This window comes from Piliocolobus tephrosceles, chromosome X (assembly GCF_002776525.5).
Source record: "Piliocolobus tephrosceles isolate RC106 chromosome X, ASM277652v3, whole genome shotgun sequence".
Lineage (NCBI taxonomy): Eukaryota > Metazoa > Chordata > Mammalia > Primates > Cercopithecidae > Piliocolobus > Piliocolobus tephrosceles.
In genome coordinates this window covers 94,781,001-94,802,972 of record NC_045455.1, presented here as the reverse complement: position 1 = coordinate 94,802,972, position 21,972 = coordinate 94,781,001, and the positions used below count along the sequence as shown (strand labels likewise).

The following is a 21,972-nucleotide window of genomic DNA, read 5'->3' as shown; positions in this document are numbered from 1 at the left end:
TTGACAGGAATCCAACTTTGTCCCTTCTCTCCCTCACCTCCTGGGAAAAAATAAGGTTTCTCTTCAACTAAACGCTGGATTTATAGGACAACTACAACTCCGTTATTTCTAGACTACTGCTCTCCCCCAGTTCCTAAGTTAAACATTGCATTTCTGTACATCGTTTGTTACTACAATGTAACAAATGACAGAGCAAACTACATATGGAAATAATAAGGTAGGGGTTATTTTTTAAAGAACACTTATTGAATACTTAACAAAGGCCAGGTGCTTGTACACTGATAAAAATACCAATGTTGCATAAAAAGAGTGATTTTTTTTTTGGAGATCGAGTTTTGCTCTTGTCACCTAGGCTGGAGTGCAATGGCACCATCTCAGCTCACTGCAACCTCTGTCTCTGAGGTTCAAGTGATTCGCCTGCCTCAGCCTCCTGAATAGCTGGGATTACAGGCGCCTGCCACCACGCCCAACTAATTTTTGTGTTTTTGTGTTTTTAGTAGAGACAGGGTTTCACCATGTTGACCAGGCTGATCTTTAACTCCTGACCTCAGGTAATACACCCGCCTCGGCCTCCCAGAGTGCTGGGATTACAGGTGTGAGCCACCACGCCGAAAAGAGTGATTTTTAAAGTAAATTAAAAGTTGTCCAGAAGTCGGGCAGCTGAGGGCTAAGAAACAGCAAAAAAGACCAGGCCTGTCCTCCAGGCTTCCCTGACCCAGGCCTCCTCTCTGGCTCGGTCACGACAGACTGGGTTTTGCTCTAGTGGGTAATAAGCCCCATGGTTCAATGACACAGGCTCATTCCTGGTTCTCCTTGCATTCCTGGCAGGTGGGCGGTGGCCCTGCTCCACTCACAGCCAGAGGTTGGAAATGACACATCACTTCCTTTCACATTTTGGGGTTTTTTTGTTTTTGTTTTTGAGACAGGCTCTGGCTCTGTCATTCAGGCTGGAGTGCAGTGGTACATCACGGTTCACGGCAGCCTTGCCCTCTTGGGCTCAGGTGATCCTCCCACCTCAGCCTCCCGAGTGGCTGGGACTACAGAAGTGTGCCACCATGCCCAGCCAATTTTTAAATTTTTTAAAATTTTTGGTAGAGACAAGGTTTCACCATGTCGCCCAAGCTGGTCTCGAACTCCTGGACTCAAGTAATCCGCCTGCCTTGGCCTCCCAAAGTGCTGGGATTACAGGCACGAGCCACAGCACCCGGCCACCTTTCACATTTTGTTGGCCAAAGCAAGTCTTATGAGGTGGGGAAGTATGATCCTTTCCCAGAAAGAGGGCGTTAATTTTTTGCAAAGTTTTCATTTTGAAATGATTGTAGATTCCCAGGAAATTGCAAAAATATACTGATAGGTCTCATGCCCTACACTGAGTTTACCTAATGGTAACATCTTACATAATTATAGTGCAGTGTCACAATCAGAAAACAGACACTGGCTCAACCCAGAGACCCCATTCCAAGTTCAGCAGTTTCACACGAGCTCATCTGTGTGTGGTTCTATGCGATGCTGCACATGGCAGATTCGTGAAGCCACCGCCACAGACAAGACAAAGAACATGCCACCAGCAAGGAGAACTCCCCTTTGTGGGCCACCCATCCCCTTCGCCCCATCCTGATGCTCCCCCTGCACCCACGAATCTCTCCTCCCTGGGAATGTCATACCTAGAAGCATCCAGTGTGGGGCCTCTGCAGCGCAGCTCTTTCATCAGCATCGCGCCCTTGAGACCCAGCCATGCTGCGTGTTCACTTCTGATTGCTGAGACGTCCTCCGGGGTATGCAGAGAGAAGTATTTTCTGAACAGTGAGAATCTAGCACTCTCGTCCCAGCTCCCTTTTTTTGGTCCTGGTGTTTGGTTTACAAATGGGTCTTTCATTTTCTCAGGCAGTTCAGAGGTAGGGTGCTGAGTGTGACTCACGTGGGGAGGGCACCTGGGCACCTGTCATCCCTCGCAGCCCACCTAGAACCTGGAGGAGGAGAGCTCCAAGAGGCATTCAGATGCTAGTTATTGGATTATTGCCTTTTTTCATGGAGGCAAGTCTGTGTCCTGGGAGGGCTGGGGTGGGACACGGGGGTGGGGGTCCTCACAAGCTCTAGGATGCTACCAGACTGCTCTGGCCCAAGGCAGAGGCCAAGGTCCTGTCTCATTCAGGAGCCCTTGGGCAAGCCACGCAACTGTTCTGCTGTTTTTACCTATGTTAGGAGAGTAGATCAGGCAGGTTCTAAGGTTTCTTCCAACTCGAATTCCCTGGATTCAGGTTGGCAGCAGACTGAGCTCTAGGGAGGCCCTCCCTAAGGAAACAATAATGAAGGTCATGTACTTTATTTTGAAAATCAGGCCAGGGTTGGCTCCAGTTTGAGGGGAGGGGAAGAGATTATATATTTTAAATCTACTAGGAAAATACAAAAAGGGGAATGTGACAGAGTTCCTTCCTGTGTTATGTCACCATCTGTAATTAGATCCCACAGTCCAGCCCAGAATCATAATTCACATAACAGCGAAACTCATTTGCCAAGTTCCGGGTGTGTTTTGGAACAAATGTGCACATCTTCACTCCAAGGAGTTCTGCTGCCTGTTCTTCCATGATGGCACCTGAACAGAACAAAGCAAATGAATCCAGAGAGTGACGGCCCAGCCGGAGCTCAGTGTGTCCTGAGCTGTGAGAAGGGCTCTAGGTGGACCACCGGTGACAATTAGTTGACAATTCACAAGTGGGGGCAGGGGGCAAGCATATATGCATATAACACATATATATGCAAAGTAAAAATCATTACTAAAAACTAGCATTTCTCAACGTTGAGCCAAGACCCTTTCTCAGTAATATCTAATCTTGCAAACACAGGTGCGAATGTATTCCCACTCCCTTTTGCCACCTCCTCCCAATTTCTCCCTGCCCTGGGCCCGCCGCACACAGCCAGCTCCCCTGCGACATCCCCGGAGGTGGCACCCACAGCCCTGACTCCTCTCCTCTTTTCCCCTCCACATTCGAACACAGCAACCTCCCTCAACTTCATCTTCAAAGTATCTCTTTGACGCCCCTGCCCTACCCTCCTTGCAGGCCACCGCCCTCCCTGGGGTGCAGCAACAGCCCGCGGTGCCCAGGTTCACGTGCCCCAAAACCTCGGTCAAGTTAAAGCGAACGTCTTACGTCTTCAGACAATTTGCATCCCGTCGCCTCGGGCTTCCGAAGAAAACCTCAATGCCCACAGTCCCCTCTGTTAGGCACTGGGGACCTCCTGCCCCCGACTCTGCCCTCCCGGGCCGCTGCGGCCGTGGCTCCTGACCCCTCAGCTCCCTGGGGCAAAATGCAGGTGCCTGGGTCTCTGTTACTCTTCTCAGGGTTAGTGCTTCCAGTCTTTAGTCTATTTTATTATTATTTGTTTAAAGTATCCCCTGAAACTAAAATGCACACTCCAGGAGTCCAGAGCGCTGCCTGCCGGTACACAGAGCTCAAGGAAGAAACGGAGTGAATAAGAGTGCAGGCAACCGTGGCATCTGTGCGAACAGAGCGCCCCTCCCCACACTCGCAGCTCCGGAACTCCGGAACAGCTCCCCGTGGCTCCACTCCCAGCCCAGCTCTGGTCCCAGCAGGGTGCCCAGGGGACAAACTGGAGTATAGCGTCTGTAACAGCACTCAAGGGTGTGGACACCACAGGTGCCCAGAAGTAAAGAGATGGGTCAGTTGGTAAGGTTTCAGTTCTCAGACTTTCTTTTTTTTCTTTGAGACAGTCTTGCTCAGTGCCCAGGCTGGAGTGCAGTGGCACCATCACAGCTCACTGTAGTCTTGACCTCCAGAGATCGAGCAATCATCCCACTGAGAGGTGAAGCCAGCTGGACTTCCTGGGTCTAGTGGGGACTTGAGAACTTTTCTGTCTAGCTAAAGGATTATAAACGCACCAATCAGCAATCTGTAAAAACACACCAATCAGCACTCTGTGTCTAGCTAAAGGACTGTAAATGCAACAATCAGCACTCTGTAAAAACGCATCAATCAGTGCTCTGTGTCTAGCTAAAGGACTGTAAACGCACCAATCAGCATTCTGTAAAATGGACCAATCAGCAGGATGTGGGCGGGGACAAATAAGGGAATAAAAGCTGGCCACCCCAGCCAGCAGCACAACCAGCTATTGTCCCCTTCCATGGTATGGAAGTTTTGTTTTTTGCTCTTCATAATAAAGCTTGCTGCTGCTCACTCTTTGGGTCCGCACCAACTTTAAGAGCTGTAACACTCCCCACGAGGGTCTGTGGCTTCATTTCTGAAATCAGCGAGAGCACGACCCCACTAGGAGGAACAAACACCACCAGACATGCCACTTTTAAGAAGTGTAACACTCATCACAAGGTCCACAGTTTCATTCTTAAACTCAGTGAGACCAAGAACCCACCAGAAGGAAGAAACTCCAGATACACCTCCTCTATCTCCCAAATGGCTGGGAGGCCCACACAACCACACCTGACTAATTTTTAAAATTTTTGTAGAGATGGCGTCTTGCTATGTTGCCCAGCCTGGTCTAGAACTCCTTGCCTCAAGTAATCCTCCCACCTTAAAGTTCTCAGATTTACTCTATTGAATTTTACCATATCTGCCTCAAGTATATCAAATCCAGCCTGGTGGCACACACCTGTAAGTCCCAGCTACTTGGGAGGCTGAGGTGGGAGGACTGCTTAGCCCAGTGGTTTGAGGTTACAGAGAGAAAAAAAAAGGTATATCAATCTCACCAGTAAGAAAAGTCTTCTACATTAACCCAATCTAATGTCTACCCTGTAACCGTAGGCAATTCACTTAAACTCTATAGATTCCACATTTCTCTTTGATAAAGTGTAGAGGCTAGATAAAATACCACTACTACTGATGATGGTACATAGAAGTAACAGCTGACATTCATCAAGCAGTCACCATGCACCAGACCCAGTGCTGGGTACTTTGTGTCACTTAATTCTTTAGGACCCTTAATGGCAGAGTATTATCAGTCCCAGTTTACAGATGAGGAATCCAGGGCACAAAGAATTAAATAACTTGTTCACAAGTCACACAGGAGGTGGTGGACTCAGGATTTCTTCTTGACCCTTAAGACCTGAATAGCCACTCAGTGAATTTCATGAGATACGAAATGCAGCACTTACCTGTGCACAGAAGAATCTTGCCCCGTGTCAGGTACTTGATGGTTTCTGATGTTTTTCTGAGACATTCCTCCGAAAGATAGGGAGGATCTGCTATTACGATGTCAAAACTATGTGCAGCAATTCTTTCGGGTAAGTCCAATGGATTATTGTAATCATAGAAAATAAACTCCTCTCCATACACGGCAAATCTTTTGTCATATTCAAAGATATATATAGTAAAGTTTTCTCTGCACAGCTCTCTGAGTTTCTGGTAAACACTAGGGGCACTCACACATGCGATTCTAGGAGACAAAATGAACACACTCATGAAACATCTTTAATAGAGAGATTACGGTGTTAACAACTACTTCACTAAAAAACACACAGGTCCGAGTCAGATTTTCTTACAGGAAACAATGCAAACTAGTGTAATAGTCAATGTTGAGAAAAAACTTTATAGTGTCCCACTTTTAAGGAATCTGGTACTTAAAAGTCTATAACTTATAATTTTGGTTTGTTTTTGTTTTTGTTTTTTTTTGAGATGGAGTCTTGATCACCCAGGCTGGAGTGCAGTGGCACGATCTCGGCTCACTGCAAGCTCCGCCTCCCAGGTTCACGCCATTCTCCTGTCTCAGCCTCCCGAGTAGCGGGGACTACAGGCGCCTGCCAACGCACCTGGCTAATTTTTTGTATTTTTAGCAGAGAGGGGGGGTTTCACCGTCTTAGCCAGGATGGTCTCGATCTCCTGACCTTGTGATCCGCCCACCTTGGCCTCCCAAAGTGCTGGGATTACAGGCGTGAGCCACCGTGCCCAGCCTATAATTTTTTTTTTGAGATGGAGTCTCACTCTGTTGCCAAAGCTGGAGGGAAGTGGCGTGATCGATCTCGGCTCACTGCAACCTCTGCCTCCTGGGTTCAAGCGATTCTCCTGCTATTCCTTCCCAGTAGCTGGGATTACAAGCACGCGCTATTGCGCCTGGCTAATTTTTTTGTATTTTTAGTAGAAATGGGGTTTCATCATGTTGCTTGGCTGGTCTTGAACTCCTGACCTCAGGTGATGTGCCTGCCTCGGCCTCCCAAAGTGCTGGGATTACAGGAGTGAGCCACCACGCCCAGCCTATAACTTATAACTTTGAGGTATGAAAGACTATAGTTTTTATGGTGAAAAATGTAAAATAGCAGGAACACATTATGACAAAATTTAGATGTAGTTAACCCAAAGCCTAAATTTACCTATTATTTTCATGCTAGGCCTTTGATATTTTAAATACTTTTTGTCCCAACTAAATACTAGTTATTTTGTAATATTCATGATCTTGAAAGATAAACCCAAATAGCTCCCCAGCTCACTCCAGTTCTCCACAAAGATACATTAAAACGTGATCTCACTGTAGACAAGCTATTCTGAAAGAAATTGTCTGAAAGCTTTGTTTCTTTTCTGTATAAGGAAATTAAAGTATCTATCTCATTATAGCAGCCCACAGTTTATGAATGGGTAGTGTTCCAAGAGTTAACTGTTAAAACCAACTGCTGGCCGGGCACGGTGGCTCACGCCTGTAATCCCAGCACTTTGGGAGGCCGAGGTGGGCAGATCACAAGGTCAGGAGATCGAGACCATCCTGGCTAACACGGTGAAACCCTGTCTCTACTAAAAATGCAAAAAATTAGCCGGGCGTGGTGGTGGGCACCTGTAGTCCCAGCTACTCGGGAGGCCAAGGCAGGAGAATGGCGGGAAACCAGGAGGCGGAGCTTGCAGTGAGCCGAGATAGCGCCACCGCACTCCAGCCTGGGCGACAGAGCGAGACTCTGACTCAAAAAAACAAAATAAATATAATAAAAATAAAACCAACTGCCGAAAAGCTAGAAGTAACCTAAATATGGAATTATTGAGTTGACTGTGATACACTTTTTTTTTTTTTTTTTTTTTTTGTGAGACGGGGTCTCACTCTGTTGCTCAGGCTGGAGTGCAGTGGCATGACCTCGGCTCACTGAAACCTCTGCTTCCCAGGTTCAAGCGATTCTCCTGCCTCAGCCTCCTGAGTAGCTGGGATTACAGGCACCCGCCACCACACCTGGCTAATTTTTGTATTTTTAGTAGAGATGGGGTTTCACCATGTTGGCCAGGCTGGTCTTGAACTCCTGACTTCATGATCCACCTGCCTCGGCCTCCCGAAGTACTGGGATTATAGGCATGAGCCACTGTGCCCGGCCACTAATTTTTTATATTTTTTTGCAGAGATGTGGTTTTGCCACGTTACACAGGCTGGTCTCAAACTCCAGAGCTCAAGCCATCTGCCTGCCTTGACCTCCCAAAGGAGGCGTGAGCCACTGTGCCCAGCTGGTATGCCTATTACAATGGAAAGTTCTGTGGCCATTTAAAAAAGGCTGAAGCAGCCCTCTCTATGCTGATAAGGAATGATCTCTTAGATCTATTCAAGGAACAGAATGGTGTAAAATATGCTTTCTTGAGAGTGGGAATATATGCCTATAGTTGTACAGGTGACCTCTAGAAGGTATCCAAGAGACAGTGACCATGGCTGCCTCATGGGAGAGTGCCTGGGGAACCTGGATACAATGGAGAAGAGATTGACCTATTCTCACAATTCCTTTGTCACGTTTGGATTGTTATATGTGCATACATTGTCATTCAAAAAAGGACCTAATTTAAAAATTATGCTCAGCTTTAAAAATATGTGATGCATTTCTTAACAGAGACAATGTACCCATCTTACTCAGGTACCCATGCCAGGCTAAGCAGGCTTCTCAGCCCAAAGACACTGCAGCAGATAACAGAACCAGTGACATCACATAATGTTTCTACGGAAACATGTGTGTTCCTGCTGGCAGGACACAACTCTCCCTGCACAGCAGCTCTAGATCAGTGCGGTGGGAGGGGGAAAAGAAGCTGGCAAACAGTGGGATTATAGCCTGACTGTGCTGACAGAGAATGAACTGCAACCGAGGATTATATATGCACACTATGAAAACATCTTCCGATAAAGAAGGTGAAATAAAGACATTTTCAGACAACAAAATTGCCTCTAGCAGGCGTTCCCTGAGAAATCCACCTGAAGGATGTCCTTCAGGTAAGACAGTGGTCCAGGATGCAAGAAGGAATAAGAGCAGAAAGACTGGTGGGTCTGGTGGTGGTTACCAGGCAGCAGTGGGATCAGAGAACCTATGTGGAAAGCCCAGCTTTGCCACTTCCCACTGGGTGACCTTCTGCAAGTAGCCGAACCTCTGGTCTCAGTGTCTGTCTTCAAACTGCAGAGTGTAACAGGAACTAATGCACAGAGATGCGAGGATAGAATGAGATGACCCTGACAACGCACTTACAGCAGGAGAAGGCACACAGTAAGCACTCAAGAAATGCAGTTCTGTCCGGGCGCGGTGGCTCAAGCCTGTAATCCCAGCACTTTGGGAGGCCGAGACGGGCGGATCAGAGGTCAGGAGATGGAGACCATCCTGGCGCTAACACAGTGAAACCCCGTCTCTACTAAAAAAAATACAAAAAACTAGCCGGGCGAGGTGGTGGGCGCCTGTAGTCCCAGCTACTCGGGAGGCTGAGGCAGGAGAATGGCGTGAACCTGGGAGGCGGAGCTTGCAGTGAGCCGAGATCATGCCACGGCACTCCAGCCTGGGTGACAAAGTGAGACTCTGTCTCAAAAAAAAAAAAAAAAAAAGAAATGCAGTTCTTACTCATCTTTAAAATGATGACTAAGTTCCTACGAATACTGAAGTTGACTTTCAGATGAGATTAAAAGTTGCTTCCAAGGCCCTCATATTAGTGGCAAAAAGGAAAGTATATGTAAAAGCAGTGTCACTAAGAAAAACCTACTAAACGACTACATATAATCAAAAAAAAAAGAAAATGAACAGTGAAAAGAAAAATGGAAGATTTCCCACTACAGATGGCAGATTGAACACATTCATGTAAATGTGCTCCCTCACGAAAGCCCACTAAACACAAGAGAGCAATTTCACGTTGTCTTATTTAGGAATACAAGAACAAAAACCAAAGGGCATGTCAGCGAAGACGAAAGCAATCACGCTGAGGAAGCGGCACAGCAGATAGGTGGGTAGTGGGGCTCGGCAGACCTGCAACGGCCGAATCCTACACTGGCAGCTGGAAAGCTGAGAAGCGCCCTGGTTCACGTGGTGGCACACGCGAGGGCTCAGGAAGCCACAGAACCCAGTAACTCAAGAAGTAGAGGTGAAGGTGGGGCCAAAACTGGGAGGTTTTACTGAAAGGGCTGTTTTAAGAAGCAATTCATTCTCAGGATGCTCTGCTATATCCCAAAGCCTGCCTCCCCATGACGGTGGCAGAAAACTGAAGGGATGTTTTCTGCACGGAGGGATGCTTGGAAGGAGCATGCCAGGCACAGTGGATGGTGATGTGCCATGTGGAAATTAGGAGGATTAAGTTAAACAAATTGGAGATGAAACGTCCAGCCTTTCAGTCACATGCCTCCAAGGATGATGTCAACTAGATGTGTAACTTCCAGTCAGGAATTAGGAGAATCTTCCCTGGACCACTGACAAAACGACAAGAAAAGTCTTAGACACGGGGGTTCCCTAAGAGAATGGCTCATTCAGATGCTCCAGCTGTAGAGATCAAAGCAGATGAGGCTCCCAGTTTTCGAGTGCCCCACCCTTCAATGTCCACAGACACTTAAGGAACACAGATTAGACAAATATAGCACAGGAAATTAACAAACAGAAACAGCATTTTGAGGTAAACAGAGACTATGGAGGGAAAAGAGAACTTTAAAAAATTCTGTAATATCCTCAGAAGGATGAACAAGAAGACACAATAATTAAGAAATACTCAAAGACCAGAAAAAAAGAGCTGCAGACAATTCCAAGCATGGTAGCAGGTATGGTAAACTCAGTAGAAAGTTTAGAAGATAAAGTTGAGGAATTCTCCCAAAAGTAAAGAGACAATAAATAGAAAAAGAAGAAAATTAGAAGATCAGGTCCAGTATTCAAAGAAGTTCCAAAAAGAGGAACAGAAAAAAAGTGGAGAAAGAAATCAAAGAAATAATGTAAGATAATTTCTTTTTTTTTTGAGACAGAGTCTGGCTCTGTCGCCCAGGCTGGAGTGCGGTGGCGCGATCTCAGCTCACTGCAAGCTCCACCTCCCAGGTTTACGCCATTCTCCTGCCTCCGCCTCCCAAGTAGCTGGGACTACAGGCGTCCGCCTCCTTGCCCGGCTAGTTTTTTGTATTCTTTAGTAGAGACGGGGTTTCACCGTATTAGCCAGGATGGTCTCGATCTCCTGACCTTGTGATCCGCCCGTCTCGGCCTCCCAAAGTGCTGCGATTACAGGCTTGAGCCACCGCGCCCGGCCGTAAGATAATTTCTTAAACGGAAGGACATGTGTGTTGACGGTGAAAGGCGCTCCAGTACCCAGGACAACAGATAAAAACTCCACAGTGAGGCACATTGAATACTGGGGATTAAGAGAAAATCCTAAGCTTGCTGTGGGCATGGATAGAAAAAAGCAAGTTTCCTATAAGAAATCAGAATGCTACTGGATTTCTCAACAGCGTGTATGGAAGTTTGGAGACAATGGAGCAACGCCTTCAAAACCTGGAATGTGCTGTCCAACAAAACCATCACGATCAAGAGGAAGGGTAGGAAAAAAGCATTTTCAGACATGAAAGGTTCTAAAAACTCCCCTCCTACGTGCCTTTTCTGTAGCAGCTATGGGAGGAAGTGCGCCACCATGACAGGGCTGTAAACTTAGGATGGGGAAACGGGGAATCTAGAACGAAACACAGGTATAAGGACTCCAGCGTGATGATGAAGGGAGACACCAAGAAAAGAGGTGGAGCAAAACCAGTGTGAGACCATGCAGACTGGGACAGGTAGCAGAGCCCTGGAAATAGGTTTTTTTTAAAGAAGTTGAAATATGTTTGAACTTACTGACAGGATATTTAGACAGAGAGTTCGGGGTTAATAAGGGATATGGATATAGAATACATTAAGCCTTTTAGAACCATTTGACTTTTTTTTTTTTTTGAGACAGTCTCACTCTGTCTCTCAGGCTAGAGTGCGGTGGTGATCTTGGCACACTGCAACCTCTGCCTCCCAGGTTCAAGCAATTTTCCTGCCTCAGTCTCCTGAGTAGCTGGGATTACAGGATGCACCACCACCCCCAGCGAATTTTGCATTTCGTAGAAACGGGGTTTCACCATGTTGGCCAGTCTGGTCTCAAACTCCCAACCTCAGGTGATCCGCCCGCCTCAGCCTCCCAAAGTGCTAGGATTTCAGGCATGAGCCACCACGCCCAGTCACCATTTGACTCTCTATATGCATGCAAAGTTCTAATAAATGTAAACACCAGGCTGGGCGTGGAGGCTCATGCCTGTAATCTCAGCACTTTGGAAGGCCGAGGCAAGTGGATCACAAGGTCAGGAGTTCGAGACCAGCCTGGTCAATATGGTGAAACCCCGTCTCTACTAAAAATACAAAAATTAGCTGGGCGTGGTGGCGGGCGCCTGTAGTCCCAGCTGCTTGGAGGCTGAGGTTGCAGTGAGCCGAGAACGCACCACTGCACTCCAGCCTGGTTGTCAGAGCAAGACTCCATCTCAAGATAAATAATAAATAAATAAATACATACATACAGACCAAATTAACGAAAAAGAAAACCTATATTCTTAAAACTTCAAAATGGTCAAACATTAAGATTTCCTCTTTTGAACTGAACTCTATACGGATAAGAAACAGGTTAGAAAATGTTAAAAGGAAAAGAGATAAGACATTCCACAATGAATAGGTTTCTGAGTGGGTCTCTAAACTCAGTGTTGAAGCAGGTCTTAATCTGTCATGTGCTGCAAACCATGATCTACAATATTTGCAGATTATAGTTCAGACTTCTTACAAACCATCTATCATCCAGGAAGGACATTCAAAATATTCCATTAGATTAGAAGCCAAAAAGAGAAACAAAATTTGAATCTCACCTGCCATCTTCTCCTACAGCTGCAATTGCCTCCTGTGCAAGTCGCAGAGCAGTTTCCTGACTATACCAAAACTGGCTCAACTGCTGTAACAGAGAAACGGGTTGATAACATTTTAGAACTGGCATAAGCTTTGTTCTTTCAATTTATATCTACTATACCAGTGGACAGATATTTTTAAAATTTTTTTCTTTCGAAAATTAATTTTTCTTTGAAATCACTTTAAATTAATACAAGCCCTTAATGAATGAATGGAATCCGGGCATTGAGTATCAATGGCTATTAACACCACAAAAGGAGACAACCAGTGTTTTTCCTGATAGAACATACCCCTACCTTCGTATGAGTTTTGCCAAAAAAAAAAAAAATAGAACTTGAATCTAATTAAGCTTCTAGGTTCAACTAGCAATGAAAAGAATTACAAACCCAGAGGATGGAAGAATGACTTCACTAACACCAGAGAATACAATCAGCAAAATCCAGACTGTGCTCCTTGCCCACAGCCTCATCTTACCTTATGCATGTTTCCTGAATTACTTGTTTTTCCTTTGGGGGCAAGTTTGTTTTTTCATCTTGCTCCTTCTGTTTCATGCTGATTGATGATTTAAAAAAATTTTTAGTGATCTTTAATTATCTATTCATAGTTATAAATTAAACAGGAGTTTAATGGAAGAAGTAGCATGGTTTTCCTCTGCAATCATACAAACCTGTTTCTCCAACAGGCCTCTCTCTTCCCTGAATGGCAGGCTGGGGGCAGCTAGTTGCATGGGGCATGCCAACTGGGGGTTCTCTGCTTTAAAAATCTGCCCTGTGTGGAAACAACTCAAATGCCCATCAGCTGATGGACAGACAGAAAAAATGTGGTACATCCATACATTGAAATACTACTTGGCCATAAAAAGGAACAGGGTACTGATATACGATACATGGATGAGCCTTGGAAACATTATACTGAATGAAATAAATCAGACACAAAAGGCCACATACTGTGATTCCATTTATATGAAATGTCCAAAGTAGCAAGTCTACGGAGACAGAAAGTGGATTAGTGGTTGCCAGGTGTTGGGAGGATTGGGGAATTAGGAGGTGACAGCTGAAGGACATAGGGTTTCTTTTAGAGGCAATGAAAATGTTCCAAAATTGACTGTGGTGATAGTTGGACCTACCTGTGAATTTACTAAAAACCATTGACTTGCCAGGTGTGGTGGCTCACACCTGTAATCCCAGCACTTTGGGAGGCCAAGGCAGGTGGATCACCTGAGACCAGGAATTCGAGCCAGCCTAGTCAACATGGTGAAACCCTGCTTCTACTAAAAATACAAAATATTAGCTGGGCATGGCGGCACGTTCCTGTAATCCCAGCTACTCGAGAGACTGGGGCAGGAGAATCACTTGAACCCGGGAGGCGGATTACTTGCAGTAAGCCAAGATTGCACCATTGCATTCCAGCCTGTGAGACAGAGTGAGACTCCATCTCAAAAACAAACAACAAAACCATTGACTTCTATGCTTTTAAAAGGTGAATTTATGGTATGTGAATTATATCTTAACAAAACTGAGATCTGCTTAAATAAGGAGAGCTTTACTCAGAGTATGGAGGACTTTTATGTACTTCCTTCCTGAATGGAGCTTTTTCCTTCTTTCTATGCTATGGTGGAGCTCTGGAGTTATCTTAGATTCTATTCTGTGTCTCTTTCTGGGTTTCCTACCCAAATTAGGGCATCCCAAAGCAGATTCTCCAGTTTGTTTAGTGAAAAATCCTCAGGGATTCAGCCTGGAGGTGGGTACCTCCGATGCTATGTATGCCTTCTGGATATGATCAGAAGGGGAAGAAAGCAACTGGCCCAAAGATGTCAGCAGGCCATCCTTTAATTAATCACGCAGAAATGGGCCCATGAGCCACTTTTACCACTTACGTTCACAGGCTCTGAGTTTGGAACCCAGAGTCTCTACTTCTTCTCTGGAAGACAGACTCTCATCTTTGCTCCAGTTCCCAGAGAGGCTGGTAGTTTTCTCTGCTCTTCCACAGACCATCTTACAACCACTTTCTTTCTTTCTTTCTTCCAGAAATTTACTGAAATTTCTGTCAATAGCATCCTTTGTTTCTTTGTTGTTTTTTAACATTGTAATTACTTTTTTTTTTTTTTTGAGATGGAGTCTTGCTGTGTCTCCAGGCTGGAGTGCAGTGATGCAATCTCTCAGCTCACTGCCACCTCCATCTCCCGGATTCAAGCAATTCTCCTGCCTCAGCCTCCTAAGTAGCTGGGATTACAGGTGTGCACCACCACACCCAGCTAATTTTTGTATTTTTAGTAGAGATGAGGTTTCACCATGTTAACCAGGCTGGTCTCAAACTCCAGATCTCAAGTGATCTGACTGCCTCGGCCTCCCCAAGTGCTGGGATTACAAGCATGAGTCAATGTGCCTGGCCTAATACTTTTATTATTTTTATGTTTAGCTCTTTAATCCACCTTGACTTTAATTTTGTGTATGGATTATAAGGATTGAATTTTTTTTCCAAATCTAGGATACATCAGGACTCAGTTCACACCTGTCACCTTCTCTGAGTGGGTTTCCTTGACTTCCCCTCCACCTCAAGTCTGGGGAGGTGTCCTTGCATTTTGCTCCCCATTTTGCTCCAATCATCACTTTTGTCTTAGAATAGTTTGCTTGAGAGCAAGGGCAGTGTTTTATTTATTGTTATACTACACTTGATGTTGTGTTTTTGTTTGTTTGTTTTTTGTATTTTTATTTTACTACGTTCTGGGATACATGTGCAGAACGTGCAGGTTTGTTGCATAGGTATACACATGCCATGGTGGTTTGGGGCACCAATCAACCCGTCATGTAGGTTTTAAGCCCCACATGCATTAGTTATTTGTCCTAATGCTCTCCCTTCCCTTGACCCCTACCCCTGACAGGCCCCGGTGTGTGGTGTTCCCATCCCTTTGTCCATGCCATGTATTCTCATTGTTCAGTTCCCACTTATGAGTGAGAACAAGTGGTGTTTGGTTTTCTATCCCTGTGTTAGCTTGCTGAGAATTATGGCTTCTAGTTTCCTCCATGTCCCTGCAAAGGACAGGAACTCATCCTTTTTCATGGCTGCATAGTATTCCATGGTGTATATGTGCCACATATTCTTTATCCAGTCTATCACTGATGGGCATTTGGGTTGGTTCCAAGTCTTTGCTGCTGTAGACAGTGCTGCAATAAACACGTGTGCATGTGTCTTTATAGCAGAATGACTTATAATCCTTTGGGTATATACCCAGTAATGAGTCAAATCATATTTCTGGTTCTAGAGCCTTGAGGAATCGCCACACTGTTTTCTACAATGGTTGAACTAATTTACAATCCCACCAACAGTGTAAAAGCATTCCTATTTCTCCACGGCCGTGCCAGCATCCGTTGTTTCCTCACTTTTTAATAATCACCATTCTAACTGGAGTGAGATGGTATCTCATTGTGGTTTTGATTTGCATTTCTCTAATGACCAGTGATATTGAGCTTTTGTTCATATGTTTATTGGTCACATAAATGTCTTCTTTTCTTTTGAGAAGTGTCTGTTCATATCCTTCACCCACTTTTTGATGGGGCTGGTTTTTTTCTTGTAAATTTGTTTATGTTCCTTATAGATTCTGGACATTAGACCTTTGTCAGATGAGTAGATTGCAAAAATTTTCTCCCATTCTGTAGGCTGCCTGTTCACTCTGATGATAGTTTCTTTTGCTGTGAAGAAGCTTGTTCATTTTAATTAGATCCCATTTATCAATTTTGGCTTTTGTTGCAATTGCTTTTGGTGTTTTAGTCATGAAATCTTTGCCCATGCCTATGTCCTGAATGGTATGGTCTAGGTTTTCTAGGGTTTTTATGATTTGGGGTTTTACATTTAAGTCTTTAATCCATCTTCAGTTAATTTTTGTATAAGGTATAATGAAGGGGCCCAGTTTCTCTTTTCTGCATATAGCTAGCCAGTTTTCCCAGCACCATTTATTAAACAGGGAATCCTTTCCCCGTTGCTTGTTTTTGTCAGGTTTGTCAAAGATCAGATGGTTGTAGATGTGTGGTATTATTTCTGAGATCTCTGTTCTGTTCCATCGGTCTATATATCTGTTTCGGCACCAGTGCCATGCTGTTTTGGTTACTGTAGCCTTGTAGTATAGTTTGAAGTCAGGTAGTGTGATGCCTCCAGCTTTGTTCTTTTGCTTAGGATTGTCTTGGCTATACGGGTTCTTTTTTCTTTCCATATGAAATTTAAAGTAAGTTTTTCTAATTCTGCAAAGAAAGTCAATGGTAGCTTGATGAAAATAGCATTGAATCTATAAATTACTTTGGGCAGTATGGCCATTTTCACAATATTGATTCTTCCTACCCAAAGGCATGGAATTTTTTTCCATTTGTTTATGTCCTCTCTTATTTTCTTGAGCAGTGGTTTGTAGCTCTCCTTGAAGAGGTCCTTCACATCCCTTGGAAGTTATATTTCTAGGTATTTTCTTCTCTTTCTAGCAACTGTGAATGGGAGTTCACTCATGATTTGGTTCTCTGCTTGTTTATTATTGGACTTTTAAAAGGTTTATCTGGATGGTCTTACTAATATGGAATGGTTCTAAAACACTCAAAACAAGGTGGTGGGCCAGGCACAGTGGCTTACACCTGTAATCTCAGCACTTTGGGAAGCTGAGGTGGGTGGATCACGAGGTCAGGAGTTCAAGACCAGCCTGGTCAAGATGGCGAAACCCTATCTCTACTAAAAATACAAAAATTGGCTGGGCTTGGTGGTGGGTGCCTGTAATCCCAGCTACTTGGGTAGGTGAGACAGAGAACTGTGTGAACCCAGGAGGCGGAGGTTGCAGTGAGCTGAGACTGTGCCACTGCACTCCAGCCTGGGTGACAGAGCGAGACTCTGTCTTGAAAAAAAATAAAAATAAAACAAGATGGCATTCAAAATGACTATAACAATTAAAACAAGGTACAATTCAAAGTGGCAAGTGGTATGAATGAAAACATTAATAACACATCTTTAAACCAATAAATATTTACTGAACATAATGAAAAAGAGAATTGCTTCAAATATTTCCCATCTGGATGTCTGCATGCTATTTACTAAATATTTATTCATAAGTCCAGGTTTAAAATATTTCCAAAGACAAAATGTACATATATATGTGGGTATATGTATTAATTCATACCTACATTTGTCTATCCATTCTTTTTTTTTTTTTTAGATGGAGTCTCGCTCTTGTTATCCAGGCTGAAGTGCAATGGCACAATGTCAGCTCACTGCAACCTCCACTTCCCGGGTTCAAGTGATTCTCCTGCCTCAGCCTCCCAAGTAGCTGGGATTACAGGTCCATGCCACCATGCCCAGCTATTTTTTGTATTTTTAGTAGAGACAGGGTTTCACCATGTTGGTCAGGCTGGTCTCAAACTCCTGACCTCGTGATCCACCCGCCTCAGCTTCCCAAAGTGCTGGGATTAGAGGCGTGAGCCACTGCGCCTGGCCATGTCTATCCATTCTTATCTACTGGAAAAATGCCTAGCTCTGACCCCTACCTCTGCAAAGGACAGCTGGAAGAAAGCCCCTAGCATACAGAAAATGGAAGGATTTTGGGTTCACTTGATTTGGGAGGTGGCAGACAGTATGTGCTATCATGCACTATATATAAGTGGTAAGAGTTGTCTGCTGGGTGACTACTGAACTGCCCTTCTTCCTCACTCCAACACCATCAGGGCACAATGACAGATTTTGGCTCTCCTCATACCATTCCATAAAGATAAAGAGTCCCACTCCTTTTTTAAAGATATTTGAAATACAACCTTATTCTGATTCTAAATGAAAAGGAATAAGAATGACAGTAACAAACAAGATTTCACCACTGAGCACTGTGATGTGACTGTAGCAGTCTTGTATTTGAAACTCAAGAAGGAATCAACTGCATTCCAAAACAGCTAAATATGCAAGTCCAAACAATTTAGGTATTTTTAAAACTGTGACATTCACTTTGAAGCCCATTCATCTCCAGCATCTCACAGATGAAGCACACGTTCCACTTATCTAGATAATAAATGGGCACACATGTTGTACCACTGATATTACACGACAAATAAAACTAGACTTCTGATGCTGGGCTCCAGCTTCATTCTCACAGGTTATAATCCTCATCAGGGAGATGATGATCTCTGAACAACCTCTATCTAAATCGTGCTCATATTGCACTGATGCTCAGTCCATGACAGCCTCTGATGGGGCAAGGGCAGGTATGGCAACAAACTCCAAGTTAGGGTCTCCAGTGAACTTCCTAGCAAGCCAGAGGAAGAGCTTTTCAAAGTTGTAGTAACTTTTGGCAGAAATGTCATAGTACTGAAGATTCTTCTTTTGGTGGAAGAGAACAGATTTTGCCTTCACTTTCCTGTCCTTTATACCCACTCAGTTGCTGTCAACACAATGGGGATGTTTTCACATACTCATACCAGATCTCTGTGCCAGTCAGGCACATTCCTTTTTTTTTTTTTTTTTTTGAGATGGAGTGTCTCTCTGTCACCCAGGCTGGAGTGCAACGGCACGATCTCAGCTCATTGCAACTTCCACCTCCCGGGTTCAAGAGATTCTTCTGCCTCAGCCTCCCAATATTTATCAAATATTATGAATATAATGATATTCATAATCATGATAATGAAATCCCACCTTGGGAGGTGGGATTACAGGCACATACCACCACGCCTAGCTAAGTTTTGTATTTTTTGTAGAGACGGGGTTTCACCATGTTGGTCAGGCTGGTCTTAAACTCCTGACCTCAGGTGTTCCGCCCACCTCGGCCTCCCAAAGTGCCGGGATTACAGGCGTGAGCCACCAGAGGATCTCGGCACATTCTTGTAAGTTACTCTCAATGTCACATCAAACATTATAATGGCATGCTGGGCTAGGATGTAATAGCCATCTCTCACTCCACCAAATTTCTTCTGGCCAACCGTATTCCATACAAAGAATGGGCACTCTGTTGGTGTGCAACACAAGCCAATGAACCTCAATACCCAAGGTAGCTACGTACGTCTCAAATTCACCAACTGACATTTAAAAAATGTAGTTTTTCCAGTACCAACATCATGAACCAATATAAGCTTGAACTGGACTTGGGACTCCCCTTGGGCAGTCATCATGATGTTCCTTCCAGAAGCGTCTTTCTGCCTGTCCAACTAAGAAGAATCCTGCTCTTAATATGTTACATGAATGTGGCTTTAAAAGTCAAAAGCACTACTAGGCTTATAAAGAAAAACAATAGTCTTGTATCCCATGACCCCCTGCCATTGAGCCTCACTCCACAAAAACAACCATTTTCAACTCTTGGCTCTTTCTCTGATCATCTATCCCCACATCTCTAAATACTATGTTTTAAATGCTATTCCTTGATAATCCATCATATATACACTATGTATTTATTATGATAGATGAGGATTTTGCCCTCTCATACACATCATTTGCCTTTCCTTCACCCTCCCAATATGGTATTTATTTATTTATTTATTTTTTGAGCCAGAGTCTCATTCTGTCGCCCAGGCTGGAATGAAGTGTCACAATCTTGGCTCACTGCAACCTCTGCTTCCCAGGCTCAAGTGATCCTCCCACCTCAGCCTCCGAAGTAGCTGGGACTACAGGCACACACCCACATACCTGGTTAATTTTTGTATTTTGAGTAGACATGGGATTTGCCATGTTGGCCAGGAGGGTCTCAAACTCCTGACCTCAGGAGATCTACCCCGCTAGGCCTCCTAAAGTGGTGGAATTACAGGCGTGAGCCACCGTGCCCAGCCCCAATGTAGTTTTAAAGTTTTGATTAGTTAGCATTAAGTGTCAGTGTTCATTATTGAGCCAAGTGGTATACTATAATAGCATTTCTTTTCAGTAGAATTCCTTTTTGTTTTTCTTAGAGTAAGTAAATACATGACTGTTTCATTTGCTTGGTTAGTTTGTATTCATCCCTAATTCTTCTAATATCCTCTATTGACCTTTCAATACAATTTTCTACATATTGGATATCCTATCACCTTTATTTTTTCCCCTGAAGATCTCTGTCCTGGAACACGCCATCCTCCTACTACAACCTAGATTGGCTGCTCTCCAGACTTGCAGCACAACTGTTACACTGGGACATTCTGTGTCACCATCATCCTGGGAATTCCCTCTCCTACTATATCCATCAGATTTCCTATTCCTTGGAGCTCAAGTCTTCTTTCTTCTCACTTGCAGCAAACCCTCCTGCAGCTCTTGAGAAGTACACAAGAGGGAAATGTAAATGAGACTTCACATATCTAAAATATTTTGATTTTATCTTCACACAAGTAATAGTGTAGCTGGGTATAGAATTCTAGGCTATAGTTGCATGTGGTAGTATGTGTATAATCCCAGCTACTCAGGAAGCTGAGTTTGCTTGAGCCCAGGAGTTTGAGACTAGCCTGGGCAACATAGTGAGACTCCATTTCAAAAAACAGAGAGGGAGAGGGAGAGGGATTCTAGGGCGAACAAAATTTTCACTCAAAATATTGAAGGCATCGCTCTATTTTTAAAAGTTTCTAATAAAGCTATTGAGAAGCGCAATGTAACTCATAGTCTGAAGACTTTGTAGGAGATGTGTTTTTATTCTAGAAGGTTCTAGGATGTTCTTGTCATCTGTATCCAGAATTTTCATAATCATGATAATCATGTGTCTTAATGAGGGTCTTCAGTTCTGGGAAATTTCTAATATTCTTTAAAGCTTTCCTTCCCTCTTCATTTTTTTGTTCTGTTTTTCTGGAATCTTATTTGCTGAATATTGAGCCCCCTGGATTTATGTTACTTTTCCAATGTCTTCTTTCCTATTTGTACATATTTATGGTGTACATGTGATATTTTGTTACATGCACAGAATGTGTAATGATCAAGTCAGGGTATTTACGGTATCTATCACCTTGAGTATTTATCATGTGTTGGGAACATTTCAAGTCCTCTCTGCTAGCTATATTGCAATACACAATACACTGCTGTTAACTGCAGTCACCCTACTCTGCTATAGAACATCAGATCTTATTCCTTCTATTTAACTGTATGTTTGTACTCATTTACCCATCTCTTTTCATCACGCCTACCCCACCTTCTGAGCCTCTGGTATCTATCATTCTATTCTCTATCTCCATGACATCAACATTTTTTGCCTCCACATGTAAGAACATGCAATATTTTTCTGTGCCTGGCTTATTTCACTTAACATAATGACCTCCAGTTCCATCCACATTGCTGCAAATGACATAACTGCACTATTTTTTTATGGCTAAACAGTATTCCATTGTGTATATATATCACATTTTCTTTATCCATTAATTTGTTGATGGACAGGTTGATTCCTATCCTTGTTATTGGGAGACAATAACAAGAAACATGAGGAGCAGAAACATGAGAGGAGCAGGTACCTTTTTGATACACTAATTTCTTTTCCTTTGAATAAATATTCAGTAGTGAGACTGCTAGGTCATATGGTAGTTCTGGTTTTGGTTTTTTGAGAAATCACCACACTGTTTTCCATAGTAGCTATACTAATTTACATTCCCACCAACAGTGTATAAGAGCTCGCTTTCCTCCACACCCTTACCAGTATCTGTTATTTTAAATCTTTTTAATAATAGCCATTCTGGGGTAACATTACATCTCACTGTGGTTTTGATTTGCATTACCCTAACGATTAGTAATGTTGAGTCTTTCCTCATATGCCAGTTGGCCATTTGTATGTCTTCTTTTGAGAAATGTCTATTCAGGTCCTTTGCTCATTTTAATGGGATTATTTGGTTTTGAAATTTTGGTTGTGTTTCTTATATATTCTAGATACGAGTCCCTTGTCAGATGAATAGTTTTCAAATATTTTATACATCTCAATG

The 21,972-nt window shown here is 43.7% G+C and overlaps 1 protein-coding gene across 6 annotated transcripts in view; it reads right to left on the bottom strand.

Annotated features, from left to right (window-relative positions):
• The window catches only part of EEF1AKMT1 (EEF1A lysine methyltransferase 1), a 50,150-nt gene that overhangs the window by 4,286 nt on the left and 23,892 nt on the right, over positions 1-21,972 (bottom strand). For 2 of the 6 annotated variants that reach the window (XR_003309414.2, XR_003309413.2), the window contains exons 3-5: positions 12,073-12,155; positions 5,126-5,406; positions 1,665-2,593 (exon numbers count right to left, since the gene is read on the bottom strand). Coding sequence is in view for 2 of the 6 variants with exons in the window: in XM_023190659.2 (XP_023046427.1) it covers positions 2,457-2,593; positions 5,126-5,406; positions 12,073-12,155 (501 nt within the window). In the remaining 4 variants the exon portion in view is untranslated. Of the gene's footprint in view, positions 1-1,295; positions 2,594-3,996; positions 4,284-5,125; positions 5,407-12,072; positions 12,156-12,583; positions 12,662-21,972 lie in introns of those variants that run through there. The other 4 variants (XR_003309415.2, XR_002726066.3, XM_023190659.2 and 1 more) reach the window with 4 other exon arrangements.